The sequence below is a fragment of the Sminthopsis crassicaudata genome, chromosome 1, assembly GCF_048593235.1.
Source record: "Sminthopsis crassicaudata isolate SCR6 chromosome 1, ASM4859323v1, whole genome shotgun sequence".
Classification (NCBI taxonomy): Eukaryota; Metazoa; Chordata; class Mammalia; order Dasyuromorphia; family Dasyuridae; genus Sminthopsis; species Sminthopsis crassicaudata.
In genome coordinates, this window is record NC_133617.1 from 184,189,223 (window position 1) to 184,209,633 (window position 20,411).

The window sequence follows — 20,411 nt, forward strand, 5'->3', positions numbered from 1 at the left end:
ATTCTTTTCACACCCTCTAACTGGGGGTGTTCGCCAAGGCTCTGTTCCTCATTTTTTTTCTCTTTCTCTACACTCTTTCTCAGTGTCCTTTTCAGTTTCCATGAGTTTAATTATCATCTAACTCCAGGATCTCCTTTGAGCTTCAGCCACATATTGCGTGTTGGACATTTTTAAACTAGATACCCTAGAGACATTTTCAATTCAATATGTGTGGAAGAAAGACTCTTTGGTAGTGTATGTTTCAATCAATAAATCAGTAAATAAGCATTTAGAAAATACCTACTTCTTATATGCCAGACATTGTACCAAATGTTGAGAATACAAATACAGAGCCAAACAAACAGTCCCCATACACAAAGACCTTGTATTGTAATCAGGAAACAAGATGAATGTATGTAGATATATATAAAAGATATATATATATAAATATAAAGATAATGTTTGTTCTTCAGTTGTTTCAGTTATATCTGAGTTCGTGATCCTATTTGACCTTTTCTTAGTCAAGATAATGGAGATGTTTGCCATTTCCTTCTTTAGCTCATCTTACAAATAAGGAAGCAGGATTATGTGACATTTCCAGGGTCACTTAGTGTTTGAGACCAGATTTGAATTTTAGAAAGATGAGTCTGATTTTGTCCAGTACTCTCTCTGTCTACTCAGCTAGCTACATGTTCAATAAAGAGATAAAATATAAGATAATTTTTTAAAAAAGGACATTAGTAGTTGGGGGCAACAAGAAAGCCTTCATGTGCAAAGTGGTACTTGGCCATTAACTTTAAGGAAAAAGAAGAATACTCTTGAGACAGAAATGAGGATTCTAGAGATAGCAAGTGGAATAGGAGCTGGCTTAATGTCTGAGAGGAACAAGTGTGGCAATATTAAAGAAAGGAAATAATATTCAATGGGTCTGGGAAGAGACTGGGGACAAAGATATACCATTTAAATGGGAATTTATATTGCCTCCCATACTTCAATCACTGGAATTTCTTAAGTACTTACGAATCTTATTTATGTTTGAAGAAAATCACTCTCCTTTCTATGCTACCCTGATGTGGGGGAAAAATCTTAGACAATGCCACTGCAGTAATCTAGGTGAAAGGTGATTGGGTCCTGAACTAAGGGCTAGTTGTATGATTAGAAAGAAAGGAATAGTCTGAAGAGATGCTAAGGAAGTAAAGACAACAAGATTTGCCAAGTGGTTGGATATATACAATGACTTAAAGAGAAGAGTGTAGAATGACACTCTGTTCTGGAACCTGACCAACTGAAAGGATGGTGGTGCTCTTGACAGAAATAAGGAAATTTGGAAGATAAGTGATGATTATTATGTTTTTGAGTTGTTGTTTTTTTTGATGGAGGAAATGGAAGAAGACAAATCAAAACTTGTGAAAAACAGTAGTACCCATCATGAAAGTTAACACAGGTAACTCCAGGTATCTCAATGGGTTATGGTTCTAACTTCTTGTAAATAAGTTGTTTGGAACTCACACTGTATTTCCCAAGAGAAAATGTCCTAAATGAATGCATTCCCATTCCAATCTAATCCTTCAAAGTACTTATACTCTGGTGTATCTAGTAAAATAGAAAGAATATCAAACTTATAGTCAGAAGACCTGGATTCCCAGGTTGGATCTGCCACTTCTCTGCTTTATGATCTTAGTCAAGGCACACCTTTCTTGGGCTAAATTTCTTTAGGGGAAAAAAAGAATTTCCAACATAGTTTCCAAAGTGTAAAAGTTTTGTTTTGCTTCAGTGAGAGAGAACCCAGTTGAAATTATATAACGTATTGTAGTGGACCCAGTCAACACTGGTTTCCTCAGGCTTCATTCACTAACACATAGGAATAAAAGCAACAGATGGTAAGAATTATCTTTAGTTTAACACAGCAAGACTGGCAATAATATTAATAGGAAAACAAAGAACTTTATCAGAAAGATAATGTAAAATTGACCTAATTCATCAATGGGGAAGAGAGAATATAGCCAGTACAGGGGTGGTAACTTGGGGAAAAAAATAATGATTAGGGGGGAATTAGAGGTCATAGTGAGGACAAAAAAGTAGGGTTAGATGTTATAAGGAAGAGTGAAAGGTAAAATGAAAACATTATGATCAAGTAAAGGAACTTCAAAGGTCATGAACATGATGTAGTACATGCATGGGTTCGTTGGTGTCAAGATTGAACCATCTCTGTATGTATGATATGGGATGAGTAAGTTAAACTGGGAAGTTTCTTTGAGGGATTCTCCTGCTGTGAAAGCAACTAAGTAGGAAGAAAGACTGTGAGTGAAGTACTGAATTTAGGATTACTCTGGAGATTAGTAAATAAAATCTTGATTGCATGCTAAATACAGTATCAGTAAACTTCAATTGAGAAAAGGTGATAATGATAAGAGAGTTAGTGACAGTGGGAGGCAGCAGGGATTCTAACTCCACCATGATCAATTAGTAATGAGTGTATGTGCAAACAGTGCTAGAAAGAGTGTACAGAGAGTCTGTGTTGTTATGAGAGAAAGAGTTATGAGACAATTGAGGAAAGAGAAGTTTAAGATGAAAAGAAGTTTCTTACATATGGAACATTCTATAGGGCAGAGTGGAAGAGATGGGTAGTTCTTGGATGGCACTTTGGGGAGTTGATTTTAGGGGAACAAAGGAGTTGGCAGTAGGAGACTATAATGGAGTTTGTTCTGTGATAGTTAGAGATTCAAATTATCTGGGAGAGTGAGGGTATGTCTGTGTAAATGTTAGGTTAATTATTAATGAATGAGTTCAGATAGGTTATGTCATCTGTAGAGAACCAGACAATGGATGTGGAAACCATTCTGCCTTCTAACAGATTAAGCAGTGGAAGAGACCTTAGGAGACATCTGGAGCTCAGTACATCAACAAAAAAGAATACCCACTATAGCATACCTAACAAATACTCATCTGGCTTCTGCTTGAAAATTTCCAAGGTTGGGAAATTTATCTCTATTTAATTTCACCTTGATTCAGCCCAGTTTTCTATCCTATAAAACTTTAGCTTTCCTGACACGATTTTTCCAAGACCTGAAATATTTATATATTCATTGACTGTTACCTGACCATTCTTCTGTATTCTGTACATTTATCTTTTAAATCTGCATTTGTTACTGAGATTTCTGTCAACCTAGCCCATTATTTTCAGACAAATTCTAATTTTCCTCCTCATTGGAATTTTTTTTTTCTGTGTGTTCAGGTTTTCATTCTTGATCATCTCCCATCCTTCCTGCATTAATTTCCCTTGTAGTCTGTGAGATTCTACTTATCTTTCCTCTGAACCCTGTGAAATTTACTTTTCCAATATCTACGGTGACTATCAGACTATGCTTGAATTTTATTTTTCTTTATCACATATTCTAGTAAGGAATGCTTAATTTCTACTAGATTTTTCATCATTTCCATTTCAACAACCAGTTCTCCGTATACTCATATCTCATTAGCATTTGCTAATTTCTTTCACTGCTTTTAAAAATGAAAATAATGGGTGACTTATATCCCTAGAATCAAAAGCATCTTGGCAGAATAGATTGTATAGCAATATGGTCTCCCCTGGTCTTTGAATGACATCAACAATTACTTTTATATGAAGAGCTCTCTACATAAGCTTCCTTCAAAGTCTTTACAATCAGGTGGATCACTTAATTGTTAAGACTATATTTTTTCCTCTGTTTTTCAGCAGATTAAGATTTTGTTAGGTTTATTTTTAAGCCAAGAAAAAACAGAATTGGTGGATATAGAATAGGAAGAAGGCAAAATGACACAATTAGTCCTTTTCCCAACCAGTCTTCCTTTTTCTAGAACCTGAAATTTACCATGAACATTACCAGCTGTTATAACACATCTCACTTTGACAACTAGGTTGTTTTGTCCACTACATGGCATAGTCCTGTTGCTTCTTTATTCTATAATTAAAGGGGTGAAAATGTAGTATCGTGCCATGAATAGAAATATGGCCTTCTAGGGGAGAGTACATAAAAATATGACTTTCTCATGTTTCCACAATTGCTTCACTTCTCAAGTGATGGGTAAAAAAAAGGTCCGGCAAGTTGATTCTGGACATTGTGGAATTAATTTGAAGCAGAAAGGTTGGTTGTATGTTAGCCTGCTCCACTTGTAACTTATAAAATAGAAGAATCTAGGTGATAATTCAAATAAAAACTTCTTGAATTCCTATTCTCCAAATTGTGTACAATTTGCCATGGTGCAATAGCTAGAGTGGCTGGGCCTAGAGTCAGGAAGACTCAGTTTCCTAAATTTAAATCTGGTGTCAAATAGAAGATCAGTTTTCTGCCCCTAGGAAAGTTACTTAATAAGGTTTGCCTGAGTTTCCTCATTTAAAAACAAAAACAAAAACAAATAGACCTCAAATGGGGTCTTGAAGAGTCAGATATTCTGGAAACAGCAGAACAACAGCAGTGATCATCATGGATTAATTTCAGAGGCATGGATGACCTCTACTAGCCTAGGCCCTTATTTGGTGCCATAGGACCCATTCATCAGATAGGGCAGTACAGTGTATGTAGCCTAAACCAGCTTCCAAATGTTGAAAGAATACCTAGAAAGGAAAGGTGAAAGGAGATGGCTCTTCTTTCAAACTTTTTTGGTCTGACTAGCAACCAATTTCAAATCTTCAACCACTGGCCATTACTGTATTAAGCTTGCAAATAGGTCATGAGGAAGGCTTTAACTGATTTTAGAAGTGAAAATATAGAATGAAGATTGAACTTTATATGATTTTCCTATCCATCAAATAAAGGATCTATTATCATAAAGACTGAAAATAAACACTAATGTTTGTGTGATTTAATATATATGTGTGTATACATATATGCATATATATGTATACACACATGTATACATATTACATATGTTTGTATACATATATGTAATATATAGATTTTACTTATATCTATGACTATTTACATATGCTTATACTTATATATGTATAATTACATATATATGTGTAATGTGTGTGTGTGTGTATAAAATACAAAAGTAAATGTGTTTTTGACATACTGCTTAAAGAAATAGATAAGTCAAAAAGCTGAGCCACCTCTGTAATCCACAAATAAGTTACCATAGAGACCTAAAATTTGATCAAACCCAACACCTCTCCTTCTTGACCTTGGCTAACTTCTATTGTTACCTGATTTGAAGAGAAGCTGCAAAATTGTTACGAGCTTGATATTATTGAGTTTCTACATAAGCCTGTGAGTAGTCGTTATTATAATTTTGTGGCTCTTACCTGGAAGGGCAAAACTGACAATATAGGTTTCATAATTCCTTTCATAACTTCATAACTTTCAACACCTAATTCAAAACATACTACCAAAAAAAAATCATTTTTATTAGCTAGGTAGCCATCCAGTGGTATCACTGTCTGTTCTTATCACAGCAACAATGAAGAGGCCTAAAATTAATTTCAGGGATGGCTAAGCTTTTTGACTTACCCATTCCTTAAGCATTTTGTCAAAAATACATTTACTTTTCTAAGAAATCTATACTAAGTCCCTTAGAAATGATTTTGTTCTGCATTTAGCAACAACAAAAATTTGTGTTTTGAAACCTATAAAATAATTTAATAGACTACTCATAATATTCCTTAAGATTTATTAAGTGCTTATAATATAATGCTAGCTTTGCCCTCAAAGTTCCAAATTAAAAATTTATGTAATTAGAATTATCAAATATAAAATTTTATTGTGCTTATAATTATAAAATCTCTAAATATAAAATTTTAAAATAATTATGGCTATTATGTAATAATAAGTAATGAAGCAATACTATATGCTACTATTATCTTACTTTTATAACTTAGCTGTGTGGGATAGGTGCTGGACCACTTTTCCCAAATTAACCAATCAGAGACATCTTCAGGTACAAAGAGAAAGCATTTATTTAGTCCCTGCAGGGAGAGGCCCAAGCACACCTGGGAGCCATCTCAACTCCCACTATGTGCTGGTGACCTGACAAGATGGAAGCTTGTCAGCTTGTTAAGTAGCAAAAGATCCAAGCCTTTTCATTGGATAGATTAAAAGGAAGTAAACATCCTTGACCAATGGGCACCAATGTTGTCTGCTTCCTATGGATTACATCCCTTTCTGTCACTTCCTGTCACTGACTTAAGATCTGACCTTTAGACATCATGTGATCCTGCAACTAGGGGTCCAAGGCCTGATCTCTTCTGGCTGTGAGAATAAGGATCATGTGACTTAGGCCTAGTCTGACCTACTCTATCTCATAGACTTTTTGAGAAATCTCCACCTGGTCCCATTCATTACTGTTATTGTAAGACTTTGTTAAATTTCTTAATGTTATAAATCCTTATTTTATCATAATATAACATCGTATTAATTTCAGTATTGGAATTTTAAACTTTAATGAAAGTTGGCGATGTTTGACTCAGTGCCAAACAGTTGTAAATTGATCTTACATCAAGTTTATTCCAGAATTCTGGCTCCAAACATGATTAAAGTAAAAATGCTTGCTCACACAAATATGTGATATGAAATGATAGAACAATTTTACAACTTTTCAGAAGAAATGGAATTTTTTTATTATTACTTTTATCCCCCTAACCAATTGACAAAAATGACTTGTTTATGCTAATGATAAGTGTTGTTAAATGACAAATCTACTTACAGTCTGACTGCTAGTATTGCTTCATTTTTCATAATATTTATATGAAAACTATTCAATATATGAAAAAAATTCCTTCAGAAATGATTTTTTTCTTTTTCCACTGATACCAGCTACATTGTTCCAGAAACTACTGTATGACTGATCAGTGTTGCCAACCAGTATATTTAGAAATCCATCATATAGAAAAATGGTAATGTAAATGGATAAGTTTAAATTGAAAGACAACTTTAATACTGCAATGAGAGCAAATAGATTTTGTTTCTGCAGAACATTTGTGATATTCCATGATAGTTTCAAGATGGCATGTAACATGCATGTAATAAGATCATGGTTTTCAAGTGGCTGGATATTACAAGAATACAGATGTTCATGATACCTTATTCACACAATTAAGACAGTAATAGAGATGAATGAAGGAGCTACTCTGGTACAGTATACAGAATACAATGAGGCTATACATATGTGTCTGACCATCCTTTGAAATCAATTTAGTCTCAAATGTCAAAGCCTTGTGGTGGTTTAGAAACAATTTGATGACAGATTGAGAAATTGCTAAGTGAGAAACATTTAGAATTTTATATAATCTGTACACACAATAAATACACACACACTCAAGTTATCATGCTCAGGATTATGATAGTTTCAATTTGTTGCAGAAACAAACCTGTAAAGGTTCAAACATTTACTTGCTTATTGTCACAGAGACTTGATATATTTATACACAAGTGGGTGATTGTTAACTACCTAAAGTGCCATTGAAGAATTTTTTTTAGTGGGAATCTTCTGGACCATTGTCTCACTAAACTCACTAAATGGGAATCACTGCCCTGAAAGAAAATTAATACCATTATCCACCAGAGGAAAGAAATAAATTTGTACCTTGAAAGTAGTTGAATTTCTCAAAGAATACATTTCTCAATTATTTTAAAATCTATTTTTAGCTTGCTCCCAAGAAAATTATCTGTGTTTATCTCTTATGCTTCTACCAAATTGTAGGCTTCTTGAAGATAATTAAATATGATTGCTTCCCTAGTCCCTACCATAGTGTTTTGTGCTAAGTAGGCACTTAATAAATGTTTATTATATTCAAATGTTGCCTCAGGAAAAAAAAGGTTTTAAAATAAAATGTTTTTCTTGGCCAAAACCATAATTGAGCCATTTTTTTTATTAATCTGTGTGAACTGATAGTGACTACTGAGTGAAATAAAATTTTGGAAAAAGAAACTTGAGAGGGATTGCAAAAATCCATTTTTACTTTAAAATGCATATTCTTAAAAACATAAGGACTTATTATGAGTGGGACCTTAGGTTTATTTTATATTCTTGTTCCTAGGCTAGATTAAATATTTGAATATAAGAAACTTTACTCACTACTTTTTTTTTTTTTTGTGCCCCTCAATTGCAGAACACTAAGCCACTTGTAGGAGTGCTAATAAGATGAGAATATGAAGGCTTTCTAAGGCCTCATGAATCTAAAGATTGCTTCAGTCTTACATAATGTAGCTCTCTCCTTTTTTAATACAGAAATATAGCCTAGAGACAGCAGGACTCAACATGTACTTTATTTCAAAGAGCCTCTTTTCTCTATATACCAAACTTTTATATTATGGAAGACAGTGGCTTGAGGGTACCTTATACCACTCTGTGAAAGGTATTTTCTCTGCAGAAGGTATTTTAGCCATTGTAGTAACAAGACAAGTTCATCATATAACTTGTTTAACATGTTTACATTTCAAACACTTAGAGAATTAACAGGTGATTGTATGACTGAGATGTTTGTTTTAACAGGCTAAAAAGTGGGAGGTAATTTATAGTTACATTATGATGCAATAGGAAAATACCTAATTATTCCTTTTTTTGGCTCTTCTTTTAGTTTCAGTTAAAATTGCTAATAGCAGGGCTCAACAAGTTTTACACATTGTTTTTAATCTTACCTATATGTATGAAATTGATGCCATCTACTTGTCATGAGTATTCAGACTGAATCTCCCCTCAGTACTACATGGTTCTAATCAACAGCAATAAACATCTTTATAAACTTTGAGAGCTCCAAATCAAGAAGTTTCTGCAAACCTTAAAAGCTTACTCTCCTTATCAGGAGTTACTAGTTCTACTGCATTGTCAGTAAAATCATTCACAATGCATATCCCTTGATCCTGCAGATCCAGTACTAGGTCTGTATTCCAAAGATATCATTAAAAAAGGAAAAGAATCCACATATGCAAAAATGTTTGTAGCAGCTTTTTTTTGTGGTGGCGAGGAATTGGAAATTGGGGGGGGGGGGAAGGAATACCCATAATTGGGGAATGTCTGAATAAGTTGTGATACATGAATGAATGTAATGAAGTACTATAGTTCTATAAGAAATGATGAGCAGGGTGATTTCAGAAAAGCCTGGAGAAACTTACATGAACTGACTCTGAGTGAAATGGGCAAAACCAGGAGAATATTGTACACAGTAACAAGATTGTATGATGGATCAGTTTTGATAGACTTAGTTCTGCTCAGCAATACAATGACCCAAGCCAATTCCAAAAGACTTGTTTTATTTTTTAATGCTTGCTTCTTTTTAAAAATTTATTTGTTTTAAAAAAAAATTTTTTCTGAGTCAATTGGGGTTAAGTGACTTGCCCAAGGTCTCACAGCTAGGAAGTGTTAAGTGTCCAAGAACAGATTTGAACTCAGGTCCTCCTCACTTCAGGGCTGGTGCTCTATCCAGTGCTCTACCTAGCTGCTCTGTATTTAATTTTATAACATTTTGATTTCCATTATTTTCTCCCTTTTTCTCCTCTTCCCTCCTATTACCTCATTTTAACAATCAGTTTGATATAAGTTATACATGTATAATCACATTAAACATATTTCCATATTATTCATATTGTGAATAAAAGGGGGAAATCATAAGAAAGAAAAAGCACCCAAAAAGTGAAAATTAGTATGCTTCGCTCTGTATTCAGATTGCACAATTCTTTCTCTGAATGTAGATACCATCATGATTTTCTTTCAACCATTCCCCAATTGATGGGCTTCCCCTTAATTTCAAATTCTTGGGCATCAGAAATGGAGCTGCTGTGATCATTTTTGTACATGTGGGTCCTTTTCCATTTTTTCTGATCTCTTTGGGATACAAAGCTAATAGTAGTTTTGGTAGATCAAAGAGTATGCACAATTTTTTTCTTTGAACATAGTTCCAAATTGCCCTCCAAAAGGATTAGATTGCTTCACAACTCCACCAATAATGCATTAGTGATCCACCACATGCTTTCCAACATTTATCATTTTCCTTTTCTGTCATATTAATCAATCTGATAGATGTGAGGTGGTGCCTCAGGGTTGTTTCAATTTGCATGTCTCTAATTGTGATTTAGAGCATTTTTTTTCATATAATTGTATATTTAATTTCTTTGAAATTTGCCTCTTCATATCATTTGGCCATTGGGGAATGACTTGTATTCTCTACATATTTTATATGAGACCTTTATCAGAAATACTAGCTGTAAAAAACATTTCTCAGCTTTCTGCTTCCTTTCTAATCTTGTTTGCTTTAGCTTTATTTTTACAAAACCTTTTTAATTTAGTGTAATCAAAATTATCTATCTTGCATTTTATAATGTTCTCCTATTTGGTCATAAATTCTTCCCTTCTCCATAAATCTCCATAAATAAACTGTTCCTTCCTCTCCTAATTTGCTTATAGTATTATGATTTATGTCTAAATTATGTTGACCTTTTCTTGATATACAATGCAAGATATTAGTCAATGCCAGGTTTCTGTCATATTCTTTTCCACTTTTCCTAAATTTTTTGTTAAATAGTGAATTCTTATTCCAGAAGCTAGTTTTTGGGTTTATCAAACAGATTATTTTAGTCATTAACTAGCATGTCTTATGTATTTAATTCATTCCACCACTCCACTACTCATTTATTTGCCAGTACCAACCAGTTTTGATAATTGCCATATATATAGTTTAATATTTGGTACACCTAGGCCCCTATCTTTGCATTTTTTTCATTACTTCTCTTGATATTCTTGACCTTTGTACTTCTAGATGCAAAATGGAAAATGCTATCCATATCCAAGGAAAGTACAAAGGAGACTGAATGCAGATCGAAGCATATTATTTTCGCTTTTTTTGCTGTTTTTTTTTCCTTTTCATGGTTTTCTCCTTTTGTTCTGATTTTTCTTTCATTACATGTTTAAAATGATTGTGCATATATAAACTATATCATCATATATATCCCATCATAATGGGAAGGAAAGGAAGGAGAAAAAAAATGGCACTCAAAATCTTACATAAATGAATGTTGAAACCTATCTTTTAAATTTTTTTTCCTTTTTAATTAATTGATTAATTAATTTTACAAAAATTTTATGCATAGGTAATTTATCAGCATTGACAATTGCAAAACCTTTTGTTCCAACTTTTCCCCTCCTTCCCCCCACCCCTTCTCCCAGATGGCAGGTTGACCAATACATGTGAAATATGTTAAAGTTTAAGTTAAATACAATATATTTATACCTTCCCAAACAGTTATTTTTCTGTACAAAAAAGAATCAGACTTTGAAATAGTGTACAATTAGCCTGTGAAGGACATCAAAAATGTAGGCGGACAAAAATAGAGGGATTGGGAATTCTATGTAGTGGTTCATAGTCAATTCCCAGAGTTCTTTCGCTGGGTGTAGCTGGTTCAGTTCATTACTGCTCTATTGGCACTGATTTGGTTCATTTCATTGTTGAAGAGGGCCACGCCCATCAGAATTGATCATCATATAGTATTGTTGTTGAAGTGTACAATGATCTCCTGGTCCTGTTCATTTCACTCAGCATCAGTTCATGTAAGTCTCTCCAGGCCTTTCTGAAATCATCCTGTGGGTCATTTCTTACAGAACAATAATATTCCATGATACTCATATACCACAATTTATTCAGCCATTCTCCAGTTGATGGGCATTCACTCAGTTTCCAGTTTCTGGCCACTACAAAGAGGGCTGCCACAAACATTCTTGCACATACAGAAACCTATCTTTACATGTAAAATTACAACAAAATAATAAAATATGAAGTGGGAAGAAATAAATTTTATAAAAATTCATACATCTAGATCTCTAACTAAAATTTACAATGAAAAGCTACCAGTTGCTTTTTTCTTTATTCCTAGTATATGAAGAAGTGGGGGTGTAGTTTTTTTGATTATGTGCATATAGCCCAAATAACATTGTATTACCAGGTACTCCATGATTTGGAATTATGGGACTGCCATTGTGCAAGATGCCTTGATTCAGCTTGGGGAAAGAAATACTAGATTTTAGAAAATACCACCACCATGTATTGGGACCTAGATTTTTAGTATATCTATGATTTTAAACATTTCTTTTGATTAGTTTAATATGGATACTACAAAGTTAGCTGCAGATTGATATATCAGATATATTTATGCTATAATTTAGGTATAATTCCTGAAGACATTTCTCTAGCCCCAGAAGAACAACATTTCTAGATTCTAGGTTTTTCTAAGCAATTCAAGGCCTACCTCAAATATTTGTTGCTGGGTGTAGAAAATGTAGATTCTGCAACCTTTTGTCCTAAAGAATATTGATCAACATAGGAGAGTCTATTTTCTCTCTAGTGTCTAATGTTTTTTCTTTGGGGAAATGTTGAAGATTTTTCTTATAACATTTCTTAGTACTTATACCAAAGGGAGTATTAGTGTTCATCATGAGCCTTCTGATTGAAGTGTAAGCCAGAAGCTGATGCACCAAAGTGGTACATGCAGAGCTAGGTTGGGCAAAATTATTAGCTGATGAAAACTTTTGTGGGCAAGTGGCTTCTTTGAAACTCATTCCAAAGCTGCCATGCTCACAGATTTAAACAGTTTTATTAGCCAGGAAAATGGGTTCCAGTTATTTTAAAGACCATATCCTTTGGTCTTTCAATAGGATCAGAGAAATGATGAATTTAGATTGTCATAATGACAAATCTGATAAGCATGGCAGTAGCAAAGCAAAAAGGTCCATCCAGGGAAGAACAAGAGATTTAGAGTCCAATGGTCCTCAAACTTTCTAAATAGGGGGCCAGTTCACTGTCCCTCAGACTGTTGGAGGGCCGTACTATAGTTAAAACAAAAACTCACACTCTGTCTCTGCCCCTCAGCCCATTTGCCATAACCCAGCGGCTGCATAAATGTCCTTAGTGGCCACATCTGGCCTGCGGGCTGTAGTTTGAGAACCCCTGATCTAGAGGAAGGTATGAGGTGTGACAAAGGTCTGGAGTTAAATTGTTTTGGAAAATGAGTCTGAAGTTTGCCTCCAAACTCCAATATCAGACTTTAGAAAGGAAGGAGAGATAGGATGCAAATAAGCCAAAAATAAAAACCAGATCCAAACCAATTCCAGGTTCCAAATGATCAATGGAGGGTCTAAGATCAATAAAGAAGAAGAATTGGCCTAAGATTTTTATAAAGGAAAAGAAATTTGTATTTAAATAATGAAAGGGGATAAAAATATTATTCCCTTCATATTCAAAGAACAAAAGAGAATAAAATGTATGAAAAACTGCAGACTCATTCATGATTTGCACTTTATCAATAAGTCTTTCATTCTTGCCTCTAGAATAAAATATAACCTTTTCTTTTAAGCATCTTAAGTCCTTCATGATCTTTCCTTCTTCCTTTCTAAGTTTTTTATACCTTTGCTCCCTATGCAAACTCTTATTTGCAGCCAAACTGACCTAGTTGTTTTCTCCTGTAAATGGCCTCCATATTTTTTCATAAGCTGGCTTCCATGGCTAGGAGATGTATTCCTTTCTGTTTTTTGTTATTTTTTTTTAATTTGTTATGTCTACATTTGAAAGAAGTACACTAAAGTCTTTCACTTATAATTTTACTATTTCTCCTTTCAATTTGTTTAAATTGATTTTAAATTAAAATTAAATTTTCATTTAATTATTTTGATGCTAATATGGTCCATATAAACTAAATATATTAACTGATATTTGATAATTGACATAATTGATATTAATTTGTTATCTATAATGTGTTTGAGCAAAATGTACTTTTTTCCTTTTAACTAAGTATACATTTACTTTTTTTCTGAGATAATTGATAATCCTACTTTTTTTCAAATTCAGATGGAGCATAATATATTTTCCTCAAACTTTTTATTTTAAATGTGTGTCGATCTTTCAAGTGTTTTTCTTGTAATCCACAGAATGTTGGATTCTGCTTTCTAATATAATTTGCTTTCCTCTTTCATTTTATGGGCAAGTTCATTCCATTTATGTTCCCATTATGATCATTAATTATGTATTTCCCTCTGCCCATTTCTTTTTTTACTTTTTTGGTTCTTTTTGTTGGTCCCTCACAAACTCCTCTACACAATTAAGAGAATAAGTAAGAAGTTCTTGTTTTATTTTCTTAGAATTTTTATTTACCTTCATAGTCAGCTCAAGCCCTACTTTCTACCCAAGGACTTTCCTAATCTTTTAGTTACTTTTTCTATCCCCCTCACCCCAAGTTGTTTTGTATTGACTTTGTATTCATTTTCTAAATTTTTATAGGTTCATATATTTTCCTCTTACAATAAAATATAAGCACCTTCATAACAGAGACTTTTTCTTTTTTTGTCTTTGTATTTATCATATCTATCATAGTGCCTAATGGGTTCTAAGTTTTTGTTTTGTTTTGTTTTGTTTTAAGCTTGATTGGTTACTTAACAAAACTGGCATATTAAAAAAAAAAAAACAGGAATATGTGAAAATAGGATTTTACTTTTTTTTTTTTTTTTTTACTATTATAATTGAGATTCCATTAATGAATTTCATCTTAGGGTTTTGACTCCCTTGAATACTTAATTTTGTAATATTATTGATCCAGGTATCCCTAAAATAATATTATATTACCTCATTGTGATGTAGAGATGAAATTGAATTCTCTTAAGTTTACCTTAGCAGATCCTTAGTGCTTGGAATTTATTCCTTTGTCACTCCCATGGGGAATTGTTATGGATGTATATTTAAACTAAAAATAAACAATATGAAATCAAATTTATATTGTGTTCTGCTTATTTTTCTTTTTTTCTGTATTTAATTTCAGAATAAAAGCAATTAAGAATTCTCAGTATCTTTTAAGACTCAACTAATATAACAACACTTTTCCTGATCCTTTTTATGAGTTCCCTTTATATCTCCTTGAATTATATCAATTTAAAGGCTTCATTCTCTTTTCTGCCCCAATAAAGGGTGATCTATTTGAGGGCCAGGCAGCTTTTACTTTTCATTTTCATCTTAGTATCCTCAGAACTACAATACCTACCACATATTAAGCATTTAATATAAATGCATGTTGAATTAAATTAACTTACAAGCCTAGCAAAACAACATGATGAGCATTAAGTGTTGACTCAGTAATACTTATATAAGACTTTATATAAGGACTAGCTTACTTAAATGTGAAAAGCCTTATTAAATTTGACCACCACGTGACTATATCTTTTATCAGAGAAATTCATCACACCATCTTTAGAAACATGGAGGTTTCTGATCTTTTGTGTTTGAGATGCTGAAATGTCTTGAGTATTTCCAACAGAGTTGTACAGGTAATGAAAACATTATCAATAATAGTGAAGAAAACAATAAATTCATAAAGAATTGATGTTTTCCATTTCCATTATCAAGCCTTGTCTTATAATTATGCAAATTAACTTTGATGCCTTAATATTTTAGGAACATGTGAAGGGAAATTGCAACTAAAAATAAGTGGCTAAGATTTACCATGAGTAAATTATTTCCTTGAATATGCTTATGGAATTTCAAACGTACTTAATTTTAATGTAAAAGTGCTCAGGATTATCATTAATGAATTTACAAATTCTTTTTCTCTACTTGGATTTTTGTTCTTCATTTAATAAATGCTTGTTAACTCAGTCATGTGACTTTAAAGTAATGAAACTAGAATTTGCATATTGCTTGTATTATTTTCTTAATTCACAGGTATTAACATATATAGATACATATAATGGTTGAAATGATACAGTCCATCAAAAAATATTTACTTAAAATTAAATCATTAGAACTCCATAATTTATGCCTTGACTAATTAATGACATGTAAAATTCAAATATACTTATATTCAACAACACTATAAATTGAAGTAACTTCAGATTTTGAGAGTCAATGTCATATGAAACATTAGCCTTGGAGTCATGAATCTCATGGATTCAAATTTTTCTTTAAATTTACTCATTGTTTAACCATAAATGAATCATTTAATCTCTCTAGACTTCATTTTTATTTTCAGTAAGATAAATAGTAGCCATGTGAATTCAAAGAAAGGAATAAACATGAAAGTAGAATCAATAAGATGGTGTCTGATTGGATATGGCGATGAGTGAGATGAAAAAGTTAAGTATCACTACAAGATTGTGAACTGACTGTACAAAATGTCTTGGAGTATTTCACCAGATTAGGGGTTGAAGCCCCTTAGATGATGTCATGTCAGGATTTCTACAGGAGCCCTTTTCAAATGTCAACATGCACACATCATCTAAATGAAATATATATTATAATCTAGTTACTCTTTTTTTTTTTACCACCTGCTGCCTAAAATATTTTTTTTTCATTTTACAGAAAAAGCAACGAACAAAAGACCTTTCCCAGTTGTTTCATTCATATAATCCATATGATCATAAGGTAAGAAAAGCATCTTCTCAGTGTTATAAATTTTTCTGCAACTCTTGCGGTATAATGTTCAGTAATGTAGGGGGCATAAGGTGCCAGTCATAGTGAAATCATTGCATTTGAGCTCAGAAGTCCTTGGCAGGAATCAAAGACTTCTCTGAAACTCAGTTTCCTTATCTGTAAAAGGGAGCAAAACAATTTTGGCTCACAAGGTAGTTTAAAGAAAATAATATATGAATGTGCTTTGTAAAATTGTGAATAGAAAATATTCTAATATTATGATTGCTGAATTTCATTATCCCCAGATTAAAATGTAATAGCGCTTAAGCTACTACTAGTGTTTAGAACTAGAACTAGATTTAGAACCAGCATTAACTTTAATGGTCATCTTTTCTAAGCTCCTCATTTTACAAATAGGGAAACAAACTCAGAGAGATTTGACTGAGACAGATAAGGCAGAGTAAGGACTGAAACTCATGTCATTTGTCTCTACATCTAGATCCCTGCATGTGAAACTCAGTTGCGTTCCATCAGTGTCTTTTAGCTGAAATCTAATCAGGTTATTATTGAAATCTCAAACTTCTCTAATGGGTGATATTAGCTTCCCTGAATGGTTTTGAAATATCAATCATTGATTGTCAACTACTGGATCTTAAGTGTTAAAGACAGAATTTGGGTTTACTTAAAAAAAAAAAAAAAGAAAAAAAGGCTTCAGTGAAACAACACACAGAAACATTAAAAGAAATGTACTTTGGTAGTAATTTTATCTAAATATTTATCACTATTAGTAATCATTGCTTTAGAAAGAATGTTTTAGTACCATTCTTCGCTAAACAAGTATTATAAAAAAAAAAAAAGCACTGGATTAAAAATCAATAAATGTGAGTTCTAATTCTTGTTCTTCCACCAATTAATTGTGTGACCTTGGATAAGTTATTTTATTATCATAACACAATTTTCTCACTTGTAAAATGAGAGGTTGGGCTAGAAAAAAGAATGTGGTATCTTTCAACTCTAAGAACTTCTGTCTGTTAAAGGATTTGTGCATCTTTTTTAAAAATAAACCTATCATGACAGACTATATTGTTCCACAGGATCAGTTCATTTAATTTTCAGAAGCAAAACAAAAAATGTTGGATGCTTGATATGCTAATATGGGTATGAACTCTAGATTTATGTGGGGCAGGATATGTCGGAAATTTCTGCCTATCAAAAGTACTCTGCTCTTCTCCTAAGATTCAACTGGGAACACAAATATCTGGTTCAGGGAATAATTTTTTAGTCGTTCATAAAAAATGAATGTTTGGATAGCTTCTAATGTTTCCATAGTTACCCAATTGACTTGAATTCTAATAATTTATCCAAGTTAATGTTATTCTTGTATAACAATGGAAATATGGATTCATATTTTTAATATATCATTTCAATTTACATTTTCAAACCAAATCAGTCATTTTAAAGTATTCTGCTTTTCCCATTGTAAGATATGCCCAGTATCTAGCAGTGCAAACAGTAGAGTCTAGACTGAAAAGTATGAAAAGAAGAAAAGTAAATGTGATTGGCAGGATATCTGGTGAAAAATACTGTATTTTACAGATGGACCCACTTAATTAATGCAGTATTTGATAAAGTTAAAATATAAGGAGCAAATGTGACAAGCTGAAAGATTTTGTGCCACTTGTCTAAATTTTTCCCATTCCTAGCAATTTTATTCATAGTTAAAGGAAATTCCATTATTCTTTTATTAGTACATTTAATGGAACTTAGCCATTTGCAGCTCCTGCTGCCTTCCTGTTCATATCCTTTATGGCGTTATATCAAAGTGTCCTCAAGTGATTTTGGCTTCACTTGTGAAGATTTCTGTACTCCTTTACAAATTAGTCATCAGGCACTGAGGGATTGAATATAAATGCTGGGTATATTTTCTTTTGATCTTTGTTTTAGGACCTTTAATAAATTATTATAAGTAGCTGGATTGCTTGCTGAGTGATTTTTGAAGCTCCAAAGATGTAGTCTTTTGGCATTCTTTTGATATGCTGTATGTGTGGTGAAGGGGAAAAAAAAAATTTAATCATAGGCACTTCCCTTGCCCCTGTAGCTGTCTCTCCTCATGTCTTGAAACATGGTAGGCATGTCTGACCATGTAAGTTGTAACAGTCTGTTTTCCTACTTGCAATTCTACAAAGAAACAGAATCCCAAGTGCTCAGTCTTTTTTCTAACATTTTTACATGAATAAAAGAAATAGGCATTTGTCTTTTTTGTTCATTTTTTCCTGTAATCCTATATAAATTAGTTGAGTTCAGATTCGGTTTTTTAGATGTCCAGTATTTTTATAGTTTAATCCTATTTTTAAAAGTATTTAAAATAATGAATTTAAACATTTTATATCTTGTTTTGTCATATGTTTAAAAGAAATGTAATTATTATTATACAACTGAATTTATCTATCTATCTATAATGAAACAAACTCTGATTATCAGTGGGAAAAGTTTATGGTATTCTTTTCCCCTCTAGGATATTCTTTTCTTTGTTAATAATTTCTCCCCAACATACATTTATAATAATGATAGGGCCTCTTGGGACTTCAAGTGGCTTTATTCTGTTAAGCAAACTCTGAAATGTATTTCCTTCTTGAAGCTGGCATGAATTCCACTTCCACGGTGTTTTCATCCCCAATTATGGTTGTCCATCCAAGAGTGGACTAAGCTGCTAAAGACTAATAATAAAACATTTATAATGATAAAAGTTTAGTTTGACAGTTTGACTGTGCTCAAAGGCCCAATTTGCTATAATTCTTTCTCTCCTAGAACGGTGTTCCTTCCCAGGTGTATTTGGTCACCAGGCAGAGGAACTTCATAACATTAAACATAGTTGATGATTAAATGAGGCCAGATGAATTCTATCATCTTATTCTGAAGCCACTATTTATGACAGAAATTGACATTTTTCTTTTCTCCTAAGAAGTGCTCCTTCAAAAATTTCCTAAAACTCTACTGGTTAAATTGTACATGTAATTCTTTTCTCTCAGAAAACAAAACAAAAAAACATCTATATTGATTTTTTAAAATTTATTTTGTGTTTAATTTATGGAATAAACAAGCATTTTATAACATAATATTATAAAGTTTATATATAAAACTGCAAATCTTTTTTGCATACAACTTGCTGTTCCTTTTAAATATAAAATTGTCATATAAATTTCTTTCTTTTTTTCCTTCCTCCCACCTTCTCCTACCCTAGAGATGGCTACCATTAGACACAAATCGGTATACATATATAAAATTATTCTATATATACTTCTACTTTTCAGTTTTTTCTCTGAATGGATCTTTCAACTTATGTCCTTTATTTGTAATTTGTGATTTTATAATAGTGGAAATAACTTGTTCTCTCAAAGTGATTTTTAAAACAATATTGCTGTTACTGTATACAATGCTGGTTCTGCTCACTTCAATCTTCATTTTTTTCAAGTCTTTCCATTACTTTCTAAGATCATTGAGCTCATCATTTCTGATAGCACTGTAGCATTCCATTACAACTTGTTTATCCATTCCCAGTTGACCCTGCAGTTTCTAGTTCTTGCCACCACAAAGAGAACTGCTATAAACATCCCAATTACATTCAAAGTTATAATCACTATTTGTGAATTTGTTTTCTCTTCAACTCAAATGAGAGTAAGGTTTTGACATTATCAGTCCTCTGTCCCCAACTGCATTCTCTGTATTAGTTCTTCCCTTCACACCTCATTTTTATAACATAATTGCTCCCTTTTACTTTGTCCTACCCACTGTAGTTTCTTAGAATCTCCCCATAATATATAACTCAGCCCCAACCTTTCTTTCAAATTACCGTAATAATGAGTTATAGGAATGGTGATAGCATTTTCACATATGTGTGTATGTGTGTGTGTGTGTTTACATAAACACATATATAATATTAAGTAGTTTGATCTTAATGAGTGCTTTATAATTAATCTTTATTTTTTTCCTCATATTTCTTCTGAATCTTTTAGAGTGAATTTTCCATTGAATTCTGGTCTTTTTGTTAGAAATACCTGATAGTTTTTCAATTTGTCAA

At 32.5% G+C, this 20,411-nt stretch overlaps 1 protein-coding gene across 3 annotated transcripts in view; it reads left to right on the forward strand.

The window, feature by feature from the left end:
- The window catches only part of CDKAL1 (CDKAL1 threonylcarbamoyladenosine tRNA methylthiotransferase), a 625,067-nt gene that overhangs the window by 463,099 nt on the left and 141,557 nt on the right, over nt 1–20,411 (forward strand). For all 3 annotated transcript variants that reach the window (XM_074272562.1, XM_074272579.1, XM_074272570.1), the window contains exon 13: nt 16,283–16,345. In XM_074272562.1, the coding sequence (XP_074128663.1) occupies nt 16,283–16,345 (63 nt within the window). The remainder of the gene's footprint in view (nt 1–16,282; nt 16,346–20,411) is intronic.